This window comes from Danio rerio, chromosome 6 (assembly GCF_052040795.2).
Source record: "Danio rerio strain M-AB ecotype USA chromosome 6, GRCz13ab, whole genome shotgun sequence".
NCBI lineage: Eukaryota > Metazoa > Chordata > Actinopteri > Cypriniformes > Danionidae > Danio > Danio rerio.
Genome location: NC_141026.1, coordinates 32,383,249 through 32,401,280, shown reverse-complemented (window position 1 = coordinate 32,401,280; position 18,032 = coordinate 32,383,249). Strand labels below are relative to the sequence as shown.

Genomic DNA, 18,032 nt, shown 5'->3' with positions numbered 1-18,032 from the left:
AATATTTTCAAAAAAGGAAAGTGTTCCTATAAGCATAACGATAGTGTTCAAATTACAGGAGTCTTTGGCTAGGAATACACTGTGCAATTTTGGTCCAATTTTGAAGTGATTTCTAACTCGTGTGGCTCTTGAATTCTCTGAATTTCTGCTTTGCCGTGTGTCATTTGTCATGCTATGTTTATGAAGTGTACAGGGGGAATGTACTGTAGAGGCGATTTGTCAGATGGTCAGATGTTTTTCAGCCCTCATGAGGGAATCATAAAACAGAAATAGACATACACACTTTAGGATTCACTGGGTTGTAATGGTGTGAAGTTGAAATATATATTCCTAAATGGACAGAAACAATTAAAAGTGTATGATACTCTGTTCATATATTTAAGAAATACAAAAAATTAAACAAAAATTTAGTGGTTTTTAATTTCTTCCTTTCCACCTAAGCTTTACACTCCTTCCCATTATAGTAGGTGGTGTAAATACACCATATGATGATTTTCCAACCACCATTAACCCTTATGAACTGTTAGGGATGTTTTCATCCATTCTAGGGCGATTTTGAGTTCTATTTTGACCATAACTGTTTCTGTATAATATTATTTTTGCTGACAAATCTTATTTTGACACATATTTTGAGGAAAAAAAATTGAGAATACACTCTGGGCAAATTTACCAGCCCTTTGTTATGTTAGGCATGAAAACAGCCACTAATTTAAACATTAAACCACTGTAAAAAAAAAAAAAAAAAAATGCATCAAATAAATAAATATATATATATATATTTTTTTTTTTGCATGAATCTGTTTATCAAACTCAGTCCTGATCAAAACTACTAATTTGTTTAGAAAATTGCAGGATTTTAACTATTTAATTGTTAAATGCATAAATGATGTCACTGGTTTGGTGTAAAAAAACAAAACAAAATGACATATTTTCAATCTAAAAAGTAATTGTAGACTGTATTTTTTAAACACTTTATCAAAACCTTGCTCATGTAAAACAACATCACCTTTGATGAATTGTTTTTAAATCGATTAAAAAAATGTTCTCCCTACTTTACTGTTGCTGGCTGTTTTTGCCCCATAACTTCCATTATAATAACATTTTTTTTTTACAAAAACATAATACCATATAATCATGCATTTTTGATTGTTGGTGGTTTTCCCTGTTGAAAAGAGGTCAAATTTGGCATCAGTTGGCACCATTACCCCTTTGGATAGGTCTGTACAAAAAAAGCTTTTCTGGATTTGATATGGAGTATAACAGCAAATTTAAATGTGTGACTGTGAGTATGAAAGAGTGGCCTTTACGCACTTATCTTGATGTGTCTGAGAAAATTTAAATATGCATCTCAGCTCTCAGAACTACTGTACATGAAGTGAATAAAAACAAAGACTGTGTATGTATGCACCATCAAATGTGGTTATAATGAAAGTCAATGGGGAAAAACCTGTAAAAAGTAGGATTAAAAAAATAAATAAAAAACAACCAAATACGGTGCATCAAAGGCAGTGTTGTTTTACATGTCCAAGACTGACAAAAGAAAAAAAATCCAGTTCACAATTACTATTCATATTGAAAATACGTCATTTTGTGTTTTTTTGTTTTTTTTACTAAATCAGTGATAGCATTTATAAAATCACCAATTAAATAGTCAAAGTCCTGTAATGTTTCAAAGCAATTTAGTAATTTTAATCTGGACAGAGGTTGATTAACAGTTTAATGCAAAACTTTTGAATACCATATTTATCTGATGCATTTTTACAGCAGTTTAATTTAGTGGATGTTTTCATCCCGAACATAACAAAAGGGTAGTCTTAAACAGTGCACAAGAGTTAATGGAAAAAGGAAAAGAAGGGGGTGACCTGAGCTTTGGCTTTACGTTGCATGTAGGGTTGTAACGGTATTAATTTTTCACGGTATGATAATCGTCTAAAACAATACCACGGTTTGACGGTTTCGCGGTATACGGTATGTTACAAAATAATAGAACAGTGAAGCAAATTTGACTTTTTCCAAATAATATATTTTTAGTTACTATAAACAACACCACTTACAATGAACAAATAAAAAATAAGAAAATAATAAATAATGTGTCAAAGTCCAAATAAAGTCCAAATAAACATGGTGCGAATCCTCAGTAAAAAATAGATATAAATATTTACTATACTATAAATAGTTACATAACGAAACTAGATTCAATATGGAACATCCCTAGGTTTTATGTGCCAGCATGGATATGGTTGTCTATGGATATGGATATGGTTGTCTGCAATGCAGACAAACAGCTGCATCTTCATTTGTGTCTTTTGAAAACAGCAAGAGCAGCAGTTCGTCTTTGCTGTGTCACTGTTTTGTCATGTTTCTGTGCTGCTGTGCATGCAAAAGTACTTAGAATGAGAATTATTTCATGCAAAACTTTTTTTTTTGCGTTTTATTTAGCCGCGCATAAATGTATGCCTATCTCTCATTCCGTGTTGTTCAAAAAGCTTGGTCCACAAACAAAAGTGAAACCTATGCTTATTGGTTGTGATATAGCGAGTTTGAACCAATCTGGGCATGGAGGAGGGACAATGCATCAATGTATCATGTCTGATTTGTCCGGAGACACAGTGACGAGCGTTTCTTTGTCAAATCAGCGTTGTCAAATTTTGATGACGTAACCGCACTGATTCCGGAGCCTCTGAAAGTCCGCGAATGTTATGTGATACAGCACTGGAAAGCTGTGATTCTCTTCTTTATGCCAATCTTTGAATTGTATGAATCGGATCAGCGGATCAAAAGTTATTAAACATTTAAGAGCAATACTTATTTTTAGCCGCGGGCGGCTGTCTCGGTCTTTAAGGGTTAAAACCGTTGATATGCAATTGTTCATGGTATGATAATCGTGCACGTTCAAATCGTGGTAAACCGTCATACCGGTATATTGTTACAACCCTAGTTGCATGTAATCTTTCCATACAGTAGGTAACTTGCTGAAATCGCACAGTGTATATCCAGCCTTAGAGAGAACCAAGACCCCATCTAATTCCAGTCAAAGCCCTACAATACATTGAATTTGAGAGAACACAGCACTGTTTACACGACACTCTTTACTACAAAATTCTTTAACTTTTTAGACTTCATGCTTGTTTTAACTTTCAAATCTATATTCTACATAAATATACAATGAATGAATTTTATAATCTCTGTTGAAAAAATTTCTGCTGCTAAATATCAAGTTTCAAAAGAACAGAACTGATTTGAAACAAAAACATTTTGTAACATCATTTATCAACTGAAGGCATTTTTGCTTAATAAGAGTGAAATTTATTTACACATGAACCCAGATTTTTGATTAGTAATGTGCTGTATAAAAGCTCTTATATTCCAAATACTACCCCCCACCCCCACCCCCCTGCAGTCTGTGATATAATTCGAACACTGCACAACATGCATCAAATGGCCCCCATGCTGAATTCCGTTCACAATTCATTTGCTACAAGTATAAAAGCATTAGCCATTCGCATTACTTTACACAGTCACATTTCTTTTGACCCGTTGTGAGGCGGCGATGAAGAAAAAAAGAAGCAGAGAAGGGGAGAGGCGGCTCAAACGCTATTCTGATATGCATTTTTTTCTGCCTTGCTCTGCTGCCGGTTGTGTGAGCCAGCCTGCTGATGTACAGTCAGGTCTGAGAGGTGTGAGTTTTGCCATAGACAGCAGTGAGAAAGCTGGAAGATACTGATTTGCTCCTTGGGGATTTGACCAGACAAGTCAGGACAAGGCCTATGAATCATAACAGTCTGTATATTGCTAATGATGAATCTCTCAACTTGATGTTGAGGTGTGAGTTCACACTCCATTACTTCCAATATATTTCTCAGCTTTGTTTAACTTTGAGGTCATTTGGGGACAGTGTTTGCGTTTTGAAATCATTAAACAGTTACTGTAATATAATACGGGAAGTGTTTAAGCTTATTCCAATAAATTAATTACTTCATACAACCTAAATATGCATAGCTATGTTAATATGCTTTAAGCAAAATAATTTTACATGTTAACTTTTTTTTTTAAACTGCAATCTCTTAACTTAATGCTGTCATTGTGTATTGTTTTAGCTCTAATAGAGTTTTATGTAATATGCAATTCAGCAAACAGGTTTTTATACAGCCAAAATGTTTGCTGTTAGTAAAGCAAAAGTTAATGTAATTTGATATGTTGACTTTTGAGAATGCATTTCTATATTTATTGACATTGTGACCCTAAATTGGATTAGAAATGTCAACTAATGTGTTTGAGTATAAGTTATTTATTTGCTTGGTATTGAAGTGAAAGATTAAAATTTGATTGCAGGAAAAGCTCACCCCACTCCCCTTGTTTTTCAATCCTTTTGTTTAGTGTTTAATTCACTGCGAATTTGACACTTATGTTTCCAGGACTCCATGGGAGGCTCCCCAAATGATATCCGAATCTCTGACATGAGACCAACTTTGGTAGAGCCACCAATGTACAAACCAAAAGTTGTGTTACTGGGCAAGGAAAAGAAAGGTTAGTAAGATTAAGAAAGCAAGTGAAAGTCCATTTCTTAGATACATTACAATTTGCTAAGGTTTTGGTGTCATGTTTTCTTTAACTTTTTTTTTATTTTAACCTTATGCTAGTTCTATTTTTTTCCAACAACCCCCTCATTATTTTTTTCTTTATTAATAAAGCTATATCTTTGACATATAATAAAGTTTTATATATAGCATAATTGCACTGGGGAACACTGTAAATATAGTTAGGGGAAACGCAATAATTTCTTTTTTATTATTATTATTATTGTTCTTGCATATACATGACTTCTTTGTATTATCTTCACCTTCATTTCAAAATGCATTTTAGAGTCAACAGATGAGTCTGAACCAGACAAAATGCATTGTTTGAACAACAGCGGATCATCTGCCACTTATTCAGACTACTCACCCTCCCAGGGATCATCTGGCTCCTCCAATCCACCTGGAAATGTCGGTAATCTGCAAACATCTGGGAAAGAGGGGTCATCACAGACTCACTGGACCAACAGGTTGGCAAGAATTTAATCACTGCCACTGTTCATTTATATAAACTAATAGACCATCTGTGCACTGATCTGACATGACAGTTGATCAGATGGTCTAGCTCTCTGACTTTTGGGTGGCCAAAATGTGACATTGTGTTGCTTGTATAAGCTGGCAGTAGCGATTTCAGCAGACAACCAATGTTTAAAACATAACACAACTATTTAAACCAGTTCCAAAAATCATGCACTGTTATGAAAAGTAATTATTTTAACATATAATGATACACGAAGTTTTAGTGATATGCATTAGGTTGCAAAAGTATGCCTTTATGCCGGGAATCCAATGTTTACTGCCTTATTAAATTGAAAATGCTAGTTTTAAAGGTGCCTTAGAGTGCATTGATTCAATGATCAATTATTCTGTGATACCTTTAAAATAGGTATATGGCTTAGGTAAGTTAAAAAAAAACTCTTATATGGTCATTTATATCAGGAATAGTCAAATTCCCTACAATGAAAAGCTCGGTTTTTACCATATTTGAAATAGTTGTGAATGTTAATGAGTTCTGCTCTGACGCATCACAGCTTATGTCAGTGCCTACTTTCACACATTCACCTCTACACCAACAAACACAGACACACCCACAGCATAATGTACTCTGAAATACACATGTGCAAAATAATCATGCTTCATTTGTTAAAAAGATATTTTAGTTTGCTCCAGAGTTGTGTTTTGGATAAAATATAGGCTAAATTACAATTGTAATCGACTAAAGGGACCAACAGAAATGTTTTTAGTATTGTATTTTGAAGTTTTAACATATATAAAAATACAGGCAGGTGTTATTATCATAGTCCATGTAAACAGATGAGTTTTTGAAGTTTATTTGCATCTTTTCATTATAGAAAAATCACAGTAAAAGATGAGTAATTTGGCACGATGCATAAACATGCATTAAACACATACTCAGTAGTTTACATGTGTTTGTTGCCTCATTACAAATATGCATGGCAAATTTCAGAATCTATAAATCTATAATCAAATTAACAACCTCATTGGGGTTGCTCTGAATAATTATATAATTTTGTTCCAAGTGGGCTGTTTTTTGGTAAGGATTTCTGGAGGGCCGTGTTATAGAGAGTTTAGGCCCAACTTGCTTCAAAACACCTACCTGAAAGTTTCCAGTTTACCTACTATTATTAAGCTTGTTCAGATGTGTTTGATATGGTTTAGAGCAAAACTCTGCAGGAACCGGCCCTCCAGGAATGAACTTGGTGATCCCTACTTTAAGGGATACTTTGGCCCTGTTTACACTAATCGTTTTAGCTTTAAAACAGCTTTTTAGAACGAAAACGCGTAAACGATCCTCGTCCACTCTGGCGTTTTGCTAAAAACACATATAACGTGCACACACACACACACACACACACACACACACACACACACACACACTAATATGTGCTGCATTGTATGTGCACGTCTGAGCTCCAGGCAGTTAGTGGGTGCTTTGAGCACACCTCCCCAGATGAGAGCAGCACACATCGAACAGTTCATTAAGGATCTTCTGCTGGATCTTATCTCACTATAGTTGGTAAACATGATATTTAATTCATCTTGTCTCTATCTAAGGGTCTTTTGAATCTATTACTTGTTCTCAGGTAACTTGTTTTGGCTGAGCGCAAATTTAAGTTAATATTTTGATTTATGTAATCATGTACACTGATTCTGCACATTTGACTGATTGAATGCCTTTATTTGCTCTATTGTACAAACTTATTGTACATTATACTTTTATAATGGCCATCATTGATTATTAAAACTGATAATCTGCAAAATAGACAGGGTATGTTTTGTTTTTTTCAGTGAAAATGAAAGTAAGGATTTATGTTTTAGGCTGCGTTTGGTTATAAATTTGCATCCAGTAAAAATGATGGTCATATAAATATGTAGCTACACGACGCTTCAACATTTTTATTGTCAGTTAATTTAATATCACAACAAAAATAGGCAGTTCCTTATATCATGTTTTCATTTTATTGTTAAGATGAGTGAAACAACATAAAGAAATAAAGTAGTCTACACAGTCACTTTAAAGATTTACCCGAAGTGTCCTTGGGAGTTTGTTTTCCATATTAAACTTGTGAAGTATGAACTTAAGGAACGGGAGCAAGTCTGAAATTTGTGCACTTGATAATGAGGAAAAATCTCCATTTTCTGATGTCTCCCTTTTTTTCCCCATCCACACTGAAACAGAGGGGCAGCATTTTAAAATGAAAATGACCTCTTCATCATTTTCAAAAAGCTCCGTTTGCAGAGCTAGAAAACTTTGGGGTAGTGTCGATGGAAGGCGTAAACATAGCAAAATTTTGCGTTTAAAACTAAAATGTATTAGTGTAAACAAGGCCTATGCCTGCAGTTAGTGTTGTGTACTGAAAAGCATTGTCTTCTGAGTAAATTTTTTTTGTTGTTGTTTTGATGTCATGTTTAGTCCATGGCAATGTTCTTGTGTACAGAATTTTTTCTATGTAGTGCACTGATCAAATGTATTTGTCTAAATACATCAACAGGCTGGCTCAGTCTTTCCCAAAGCCCATTGAAACCAAGCCTCTTCTAAGCCAGAGGGAAACACCTCCTTCCAGCACGCTGCAGCAGCGAGGTGAGAGGCGGCCACTCAGCGACACCTTCGACAGCTGGAACGATGCCCCCCACTATGATAACACAGGTTTTGTTGCCGAGGAGATGCCTCTTGACACTCCGAGCAGCAGTGCTGGAAACCCCATGCTAGGCTCAAAGCCCCGGAGTGCATCGACAGCACATGGGCGACGGCCTCTCATGAGACAAGACCGCATCGTTGGAGTTCCCCTAGAGCTCGATCAGACACAACAAACTTTCCACACAGTTCGCAACACCCCTGACACTGAAGTGCCTGCTCCTTCAAACCCCTGGCAAAACTGGACAAGGACTCCCAGTCCTTTTGAGGACAGGACAGCTTTCCCTTCCAAGTTGGAAATTACCCCAGCCAACAGCCCTAATCCTGACCGTAAGGACTTTGAGCAGGAGATGGGAGAAATACCCGGCACTTTCCCCTCAACTGGAGCCTGGGGGTTTCTGGACTCTACAGACTCAGGGACGGGACGAGGTCATCCCAACGTTTATACGCACATCCAGGTTGGGAAAGAACCAAATAAGGGAAACACTATGGTTCTTAGCAAAAGTTCTGAAAGACTTTCACCAATGATGAAGGAGGTAAAAGCAAAATTTAAGAAATCCCAGAGCATAGATGAAATCGATACTGGGTCATACAAGGTCTATAGCATCCCTATGGACAGCTACAGTTCTAGCATAGAAAATCAGGGAAGTGTTGATCGAGCAGACTTTCCTATACCTCTAGAACAGAGCATGTCCAGGAGCCAGTCAGCTCCAATGCTGGATGATGATCTGGATGGCTACGGTTTGAATAAAAGCTCTCAGCAGCAGAAGCCCGCCATCCCAAAGAAAGTTTACCATTTTGACCAAAGCTTCAACCCACAAGGAGCCATGGATGTTTTGAAAGCAGAGAGGAGGGTTCCTCCACCATTCCCCAACACCCCTGAATATGTGAACCAGCCTGGGAAGACTTTGCCAAAGGAACTAGTCAGTCCAAGGGGCTATCGAGGTTATCCGCAGATGGAACAAGTCTTTTCATTTGCTCCGAATGCCACTGATGATTCTCACAATCAACAACTCTCTGTCCAGCCCCAACGCTCCAGGCCGGGTTTCCTGAGGCGAGCGGACTCTTTAGTAAGTTCGACGGAGATGGCGCTGTTCCGCAGAGTGGCTGAGAACCATGAACTCCAGCTGGCAGAGCACTACAGCAGACCTCAACAAATAAAGAGCATGCTGGAGCAACAGAACAGCTTGTCTACCATGGCTGACACTCAGTTCCACAAGAGGAATGGTAGGTATGATGAAGATTACTCATCTTATCAAGAACCCAAAAAGCCCATCATGGGTTATCCCACCAAGAGTCTGACACAACGTCGCCCCCTGTCTGCACGGAGCTACAGCACAGAGACATACGGGGCATCTCAGGCAAGGCCAGTGTCTGCCCGGCCCACAATGGCTGCTCTTCTAGAGAAATTGCCTTCAGATTACAATCTTAGTACATGCACTGAGAAAAGCCCTGAAGCCGACATGAACCTGAGACCTGTCCCTCAGAAACAAGAGGACCTGACCTCCAAAATGCCGGTAGACTGGAGACAGCAGCTGCTTAGACACATAGAAGCGAAGAGACTAGACCGGGTGAGTAAGAAAGTTTTGCTTTATTTTTTATACAACAGAGTTTGTTAGCTTGAACTTTATATAGCCTCAGTATTTAAAGGGATAGTTCACCCAAAAATGAAAATCAATGCTCTATCTACTCACCCTCAAGTGGTTCCAAAACTTTATGACTTTCTTTCTTCACAAAAGGAAAGCTAAAAATCTGAAACCATTGACTTCCATATTTGGAAAAGCAAATACTAAGAAAATCAATGGTTGCAATTATTAAAATATATATTTTTTGTGTTTCATAGAAGAACGAAACTCATAAAGTTTGAAACAAAAAAGGGAGAGTAAACGATGACAGAAATTTTATTTTTGGGTGAACTATCCCTTTAAGGCATAGGTCTCAAACTCAATTCCTGGAGGGCCGCTGGGTCTGCACAGTTTTGCTTCAACCCTGATCAAACATAGCTGATCCAAATAATCGAGGTGCTTAAAAGTCAAAAGTCATGAACACTTTCACTGTTTGGATCAGCTGTGTCTGATCAGGGTTGGAGCAAAACTGTGCAGAGCTGCGGCCCTCCAGGAATTGAATTTGAGACCTATGCTTTAAGGTAATAAATAAATCATCCATTTGTTTTGTCTTATGATATTACATTTTTATATTATATAAATTTTAGAGTAGGTGCTTGTTATTTATTGAGATTTCAGTAAGAAATTTCAATTTATAAAATACGTGCAGTTTGGTCTTATGTAAATACTACTAATAAGGCATTTTTACTATTACATGAAATGAACTGAATTAATAAGAATTTTTAGTTTTACATACTAGAGGCAAGTCTTAAATAAAGACCACTTTTTAGTGTATAGACACAAGAACTGTTGGGTGAATCTCATGTAAACCATCAAGAATTGCCTGGGACATATCTCACCCCAAAATCAAAAGAAAAAGAAACTATGTGTTGCAAAATGAAGATGAAGGTTATTTTTAAGGATAATTAATGTTTTGATTTCTGTATGTAATTTATTTATTTATGACGTTTATTAAAGAAATTTATGCTAAAACAAGATTTTTAAAATATCTTTATTTGTTTATATATATGTTTTAATTTAAGCAGTGGTGGAAAGAGTACTGACAAATCATACTTAAGTAAAAGTACTGTTACTTGCCAAAAATGTAGAGCAAGTAATGTAAAAGTGTCTGTTGTAAAAATTACTCAAAGTATGAGTAAAAAGTAGCTGTTGTAAAAGTACTCAAGAGTAGTAAGTAGTGAGCATTACGCTGTAAAAAGCTGATGCATTTACATGTAATTTGTGAATGTGTGTAAACGTAACATTCTGTAGTGCATTTAGTTATTGCCCAGCAGAGACACAACCTCATAAGACGTTAATATTAGGTTAGGTTTTGATGTCAGCTGACTAAAATTCAATGTCTTGCCAGCGTCTAAGGACAAAGTTATTTACATTTCCAATAATGTCAAATGAGGTTGATGTTTGGTTAATATTAGGTTGTGTAAAAAGTAACTAAAATCCAACGTCAAGCCAACATCTTAAACCAACATCATATTGATGTCAAATACTGACATTTATTCATCAGGTATGGCAACCAAAATCCAATGTCTGATAGACGTTATAGTAGTAACATTGACACAACGTCAAGCTGTAACATCATCAGAAATTAATATTTGGTTGAACTTAGGTTGGTTGTTTGACATTGACATCAGCCTGACATTGAGTTCTGACGTCAAGCGATTTTCTTTTTCAAACAAAATGCAACGTCGCCACAATGGATTTTGGACATCTTCTTGGACACTTTTGATGATTCCGAACAGTTTGCTGCATTTATAAATCGTCCATGTCTTGAAGTTGTTCATTATGATGCGATTTATCTTCTTTGTGTGATTTGATTGGACAGGAATCGCAGGTCTGATTTTTCTATCTCCATAAACAAGAAAAAATAAAGTAGTGACTGCAGGTTAAAGGAAAGTAGTGGAGTAAAAGTACCGAAATGTACTCAAGGGAAAGTAAAAGTACACATTTTTAAAACTACTTAGTAAATTACAATTTCTGAGAAAAACTACTCAATTACAGTAGTTTGAGTATTTGTAATTTGTCACTTTACACCACTGCATTTAAGTACTATTTTTTTCGCCTTACAATAGTGTTTTTTTTTTTTTTACAAAAGAACAATAAGATGTCCTTAAATACCTTCAAAATCTTTCTGCAAAACATAGATTAATTTTTATTGTTATTGGGGTGAAAAACCACCCTCGTGTTTCTTTCCTGAGATTCACCCACTTGCGTACATGCAACCTTGGTGGTGAGCCTTTGTTTCTGTGTAAGTGGAATACAGTAATACAGCATACCTCATCGTTGACGTAAAATAGTCCCACACTGCTGCTATTAATATTAACTGTAACCGCTGTGTATCACTAATGTGTCGTGTCGGCAGTAATGACGTACTGTTGTTGTTCTGTTTGTCAAGCTTGTTCACTCTGTTACAGCAGTGTGCAGTCCAGTGTAACCCCAGCCACAACGTTTGACCTTTCTGTGTGGCTCCACCCATTCACTCATGTCATGTGGTTGTTTCCCTCCAATCAGAGCGCTGTCCTTAAGCACAACACAGTAAACTTCGGCATGCTGTACTCTGGAGGCTATGCTGCACCGCATGCCAGCAGAAGCATGACAATAAACTTTTACAATAACACAAAGCATGAAAACCAAACAACTCAGTGGCTACCTCTACCAAATGTGAGTATAAAGCGACTTCAGCCCCAGTTTCAGCATGAAGAAGATATTGAGTACACAAGTAACATCTCCTAGTTGAAAATCTTCCTCGTAGATCTCTCTCTTTTGAGCGGCTTCTGCTTTAGCTTCCAGAATAAGTGGTAATTCGACCATTTTGACACATTTTTGTTGTACACTATAATAGCCTACCACTATAAGATCGACCATCTGACACACTTCCCAGATTAACAGCAATCTAACACTTCACCAGTTTCAGGCTAGACTCTGTCTCTCACTGTGATGTTAAACATATATAGGTGTTTTCTGTTGCATGTGCTCAGTCTTTGTGTTTGGTCTATGCACTACAGTCTTTTTCTGTCCTAAACTCACAGAACAAAGCGATCTGTGACCAACTGCAGAGATGCATTGATGAAAGGCCTTTATAATGTATAGTCAATTAAGGTTGTTCCAATCTCATATACCTTTCTTTGTTCTGCTGAACCAAAAAGGTACACTGAAAGAGATGATTCCTTGAAAAAAAAAAAGTTAAGTGGCTGAAAGCAATTTAATTGGGCTGAATTTAAACAAACAAATTAAGTTGAACATTACTAAAAGTAATTTTTGTTTGTTTAAATTTAACCCACATAAATTGTTTGCAACAGTTTTGCAGAATTCATTTTTTTCAGTGTACATATTTGAAATTGATGTTGAAACCCATTTACTACCATAGTATTTATATTTTCAACTATGGTAGTACATGTATGAAAAGATCTGTTTGGTCATTGACATTCTTCCAAATATCTTCCAGATATTCTTAAAATATCTTCCTTTTTGTTTTGCATTAGAAAGTCATTTAAACAATGTAAATTATTTAATGTAAATAATGATGAAATGTTCTATTTTGGGTGAAATATCCCTTTGATACACTGTTGATTCTATTAAATCTGTGCATGCAGTTCATTAACCTGCAAAAAACATAAAACTCTGTGCCTCAAATATCAAAATGCCTCCTATATATGCATATACAGTTAAAGTCAAAATTTTTAGCCCCCCTGTTTATTTTTTCCCCTAATTTCTGTTTAATAGAGAGAAGATTTTTTCAGCACATTTTCAAACATAATAGTTTTAATAACTCATTTCTAATAACTGATTGCTTTTATCTTTGCCAAGATGACAGTAAATAATATTTGACTAGATATTTTTCAAGACACTTCTATACAGCAGGCATGTCCAAACTCAGTCCTGGAGGGCCAGTGTCCTGCAGAGTTTAGTTCCAACCCCAATCAGACACTAGCTAATTAAACTGTTTCTACTATAAGTATACTAGAAACTTCCAGGGAGGTGTGTTGAATGAAGTTGGAGCTAAACTATGCAGGACACCAGCCCTCCAGCACCAAGTTTGGACACCCCCCTGGCTCAAAGTGACAATTAAAGGCTTAACTAGGTTAATTAGGTTAACTAGGCAGGTTAGGGAAATTAGGCAAGTTATTGTATAACGATGGTTTGTTCTGTAGACTAACGAAAAAAAATATATAGCTTAAAGGGGCTAATAATTTGACCTTAAAATGGTTTTTAAAAAATTATTCCAGCCAAAATAAACAAATAAGACTTTCTCCAGAATAAAATATATTATCAGACATACTGAGAAATTTCTTTGCTCTGTTAAACATCATTTGTGAAATATTTAAAAAAGAAAAAAAAATCAAAGTGGGGCCAATAACTCTGACTTTAACTGAATCTTGCAAATAACATTTGAAGTGAATCAAAAACATTTTAAAACATTGTCAAGAAAGGCTGTTGTTCAATAGTTTTAGGATAACTATAATTAATAGTCAACATTTATAATTTCTTCATTTTTAAACTAATTTGTTTTCTTTTTCTTTTTATGTATGGATTACTTTGGTTGTTACTGACGTCTGCTAAAAAAATCAGTATTTTCAAAAAGATATTGTCAATCTTCAATTTCCATAATAAATAAATATATAGACTTTAATTTATTTTTAAACACTGTTTATGCATATAAATAAGCATTCTGTGCATTAACTAAATTAAATATATAAACAGCCTTTGGGTAAAAATGATTTTGGACTTTCTTTTATGGATTAAAAATCAAATGTTTCATTTTGGTGTCTGTTTACTGTTTACCAATAACCAAGGAGCATTAATAACTCTGAAGATTAAGTAATTGTACTTAAAATGATTGTTTTAAAAAATGCCTTTAAAAAGCTGGGTCATTTAAAAAGCTTGATATATTTTGAAGCTTTTATTTGTGTCTATACATTTATCAATTGAAAAGTGTAATTCACTTGAACTTTAAAGGTTAAGTTTTGCTCTGTAACACAGAATACAATAATGTAAATAATGTATAATGATTCCTATAAAATAAATATAATATAACATATTATAATATATTATAATATAATATATTATAACACAAGCTGCCACTGGAATGAGCTCCTCTAAAAAAGTTTGTTAGTTTGCTCAAACTACAGTAAACTCCAGCTTTTCTGGATAGTCACAAAAAACAGATTTGTGCAACAGGCCTAAATCCAACTCCCAAGATGGGGAATCTTGCCATGCAAAAAGCTTTTAGAACAGATTTTGTTTTGAATCATTATCTAATTATAGTTCCTTTAATAACCTGGACACAAAATAAACAATGCTAGTAACAGACCCAAGAGCTTTTTAGCATTGACGTGTTCGAAAGCATCTGAATGGGATACAGATCAATAACCATAGCCAGTACTTTCAGTTTTGCAAGTCCCGGATCGATATTCTTTTTTTCTGACAGTGTCATTTTTGAATTCTGCTTGCTGATAATACTATATTCTTTCAGACACCTTCACAACAGAGCAATATTTTAGATAATGGACAAGAGGTCATGTCCCCGAGTAGCCAGTGGGCGCCGTATTCACTGGGACGAAGAGATGTGCCACCAGAGAACATGAATATCATCAAAAAGGTACAGATTAAAGTGTTTTTTGTTTCTTTTCTTTATACTAATTTGAATCTGAAATCTGAAAACCAATACAAGTAGAATTTTAGCAGTACATGGCTCAGCAGTATATTGAATATGAATATAGGATCAACATTAAATTTGACAGTATTTCATAGTATGCACATGTTTATAAATTATATGGTATGTAGCAATACAGCTTATATAGATATTAATAATTGAATATAAGCACATCGCAAGCTTAGTGGCAGTCATGGTACTGTACTGTATTAAATTCACTTTAAGGCAAGTCATTTCACTTAGCGGCCATCTTTGAAACACCTCTCAGGCAGCATGCTCAGGCATTCTGTGTGAATGGAAAAATGTCAAATTCTCCAGAATTGCTTGCCAAGCTTACTTTTAAATTTCATATGAGGAATCACCAATAAAATGAATCAACAACTATCTCTTTAGTTTCATTTCTAAATGTTTGAATCACACAAAATCTGCAGAAATTTATGTCTAGTCCAAGCCCCTTCCCCGGAGAATCGTCAGTCTGTAGCGATCGCTGATTGGCTCCTGAATTAGAAGGCAGGGCTTCATTTGTCATATTAACATTACACTTTTCCCCTTTCAAAAGTATTCGAGTGACCTGTCTTGTGTATTCTATAGTCTTTTACTATATATAAAACAATATAATATAAACATTGCCAGACAGAGTATTTTCACCATCTCAGTCTCGAGAGAACAGTCACATATTTGTGTATTTTTTAAATATCAAAAACAATGTTCAATTTTGGCAGTTTAATTAACTTTTGTAAATCTCTACTTTTTGTTTCAGTGAATGGATTCATAAAAAAATTACAGTATACATTATATGCATCAATACATGTTTATAGGGATGCAACGATTATAGATTTTGGTTGTAGGATTATAGTCTAAGAAATAATAACGGCTATCACGATTATCATGCATTCATTAATTTCAAACCCCACTAGTTTAAAATAAGATGAAAACTCCTCATATTTTACAGTGTTATTTATTGCTGCTCTGTAACTAATTAATACAGCACAAAATAATATAAAAACAATAGTAAATTTCTCTCTTTGTGCTTAAAAATAAGTGAATGTTTTTGACATTCATTCATTTATTTTCTTGTCGGCTTAGTCCCTTTATTAATCCGGGGTCGCCACAGCGGAATGAACCGCCAACTTATCCAGCAAGGTTTTTCCACTCATTGTAAAGTTTTATTGCTGTGAGTTGAGAACATTAATTATAAAGTAGAAACAATGTTCCTTAGTCCACCTTTACATTCATCCAGTTGCTAAGACTAGGAGTATCCCGCAAATGCACAGAGACTCCGGGATGCCCGCAAATAAAGGATAATCTCTCGCAAACCGGTCATTAAATACATTGCACACCCCTTTCCACCGCATCCCTCCTAGCTCTTCAGGTATGTCGCACGCAACTCACCCCCACCATTTTTCAGGTACGTCTCGCGCGCACACGCCCCTACTCAGATACGTTGCTCACTCCACTCCTGACACCCCTCAAGGGGCCTGACACAGACACACACACACAGGCAGACACACACAACGTGCTGGAGCGACTCCCTTCAGATTCAACACGCATGATCGCGTTCATCAAATTTGCTTAAACTAAGCGTTCTAAAGTATTACTGTATTTCACAAGGATTCTGACACAACAACATGAAGCATACGCTTTCGTTGCGTTTAATGAGGAAACACGCTAAACTTGGAGGGCTCATGCTGAAAGGCAGAGTAATGCCCTATCTGTGACAGCTCGCGGCTTCACCAGAGACTTTCTGAGTACATTTACATAAGACACCAATACTCCGAGTTCAATATGATTAAGATAATACTCTTGGATGAAGTGGATGAAATTTGGGGACTACAAAAAAATACATCCGGTCTAATGAGATCACAAGCTCTTCAGGTTATTCACATTCTCCATGTGCATATATACCATGCAGCAAAGTGGCATGGTCAGAGGCGTTGTAATGTTATAGCAGAGAAAGCTAAAATGGCATCCAAACGCTGCTATTTCCACTATGGTTAATAGCTATATGGTCCACTATTGCTATTTAATTATGGTTCAGAGAATTTAAAAAATATAGAGCTAGCATTTGAGAAAGGAGATATTCAAGAATCCCCCGAATTCCGTGCTGGATTCAGCTAAAGACTCCTCAAATGAGCAGCTCCAACCATAATAGCAGAAGCAGCTGTGTCCTCCGTGTCATTTTCTGTCTGATACAGGCACAAACTGATACGGCTAACAGCTACTCGGATTGACCGTTTACACCAGGGATGTCCAAACTCAGCCCTGGAGGGCCGATGTCCTGGAGAGTTTAGCTCCAACCCTAATCAAATACACCTCAACCAGCTAATCAAGCTCTTACTAGATGTACTAGAAACTTCCTGGCAGGTGTGTTGAAGCAAGTTGGAAATAAACTCTCCAGGACATTGGTTTACACAGTCAATGTGTGCTTTTCATAGTGAAGTGGAGCAGATACGCGAATCACAGCACATTCTGTTAGATGACCTTTCAGAGGAATTAGGAAATATGTCAGTCGTTTTCATATTAGCTGAGTAGCTGTATATAATCAAAGTACGGTATATGAAAAACTAACGTGATATTCTACATATGAAGCATGAGCACACATTGCTTTGCATCCTATAAACACAACCAAGCCTTAAAAATACATTCTGGAGCACCCCTTTAAACAATAACTAAATGCACTACAGAATGTTTACACATCTCTTGCATGTAAACGCTTAAGCCTTTCACATGGTAACTCTTGGTTACTGCTCTTGAGAACTTTTAAAATTTACTTACTGATACTTTAAGTAATATTTACAACATATACTTTTACACGCACTACATTTTTGTAGCTAATTCTAATTTTACTTGAGGATGAATTTTCAATACTCTTTCCACCACTGCTTTTATTTAATGTATTTATATATTATATTTTTTTTATCAAATTAGTGCAGCCTTTGCACAAAACAGTCTCAGGTCTTCAGCAATCATGCTAAAACATTCTCACCTCTAAAACGCACCTTTCTTTCATAAGCCGTGCTCAATAG

General features: G+C 35.9%; 1 protein-coding gene across 50 annotated transcripts in view; it reads left to right on the top strand.

Moving 5' to 3' along the window:
• lrrc7 (leucine rich repeat containing 7) overlaps positions 1-18,032 on the top strand; it is a 231,768-nt gene that overhangs the window by 199,942 nt on the left and 13,794 nt on the right. For 27 of the 50 annotated variants that reach the window (XM_087257400.1, XM_087257430.1, XM_087257404.1 and 24 more), the window contains 5 exons: positions 4,416-4,527; positions 4,864-5,044; positions 7,589-9,302; positions 11,865-12,014; positions 14,827-14,952. In XM_087257400.1, the coding sequence (XP_087113526.1) occupies positions 4,416-4,527; positions 4,864-5,044; positions 7,589-9,302; positions 11,865-12,014; positions 14,827-14,952 (2,283 nt within the window). The remainder of the gene's footprint in view (positions 1-4,415; positions 4,528-4,863; positions 5,045-7,588; positions 9,303-11,864; positions 12,015-14,826; positions 14,953-18,032) is intronic. The other 23 variants (XM_087257442.1, XM_087257428.1, XM_087257436.1 and 20 more) reach the window with 1 other exon arrangement.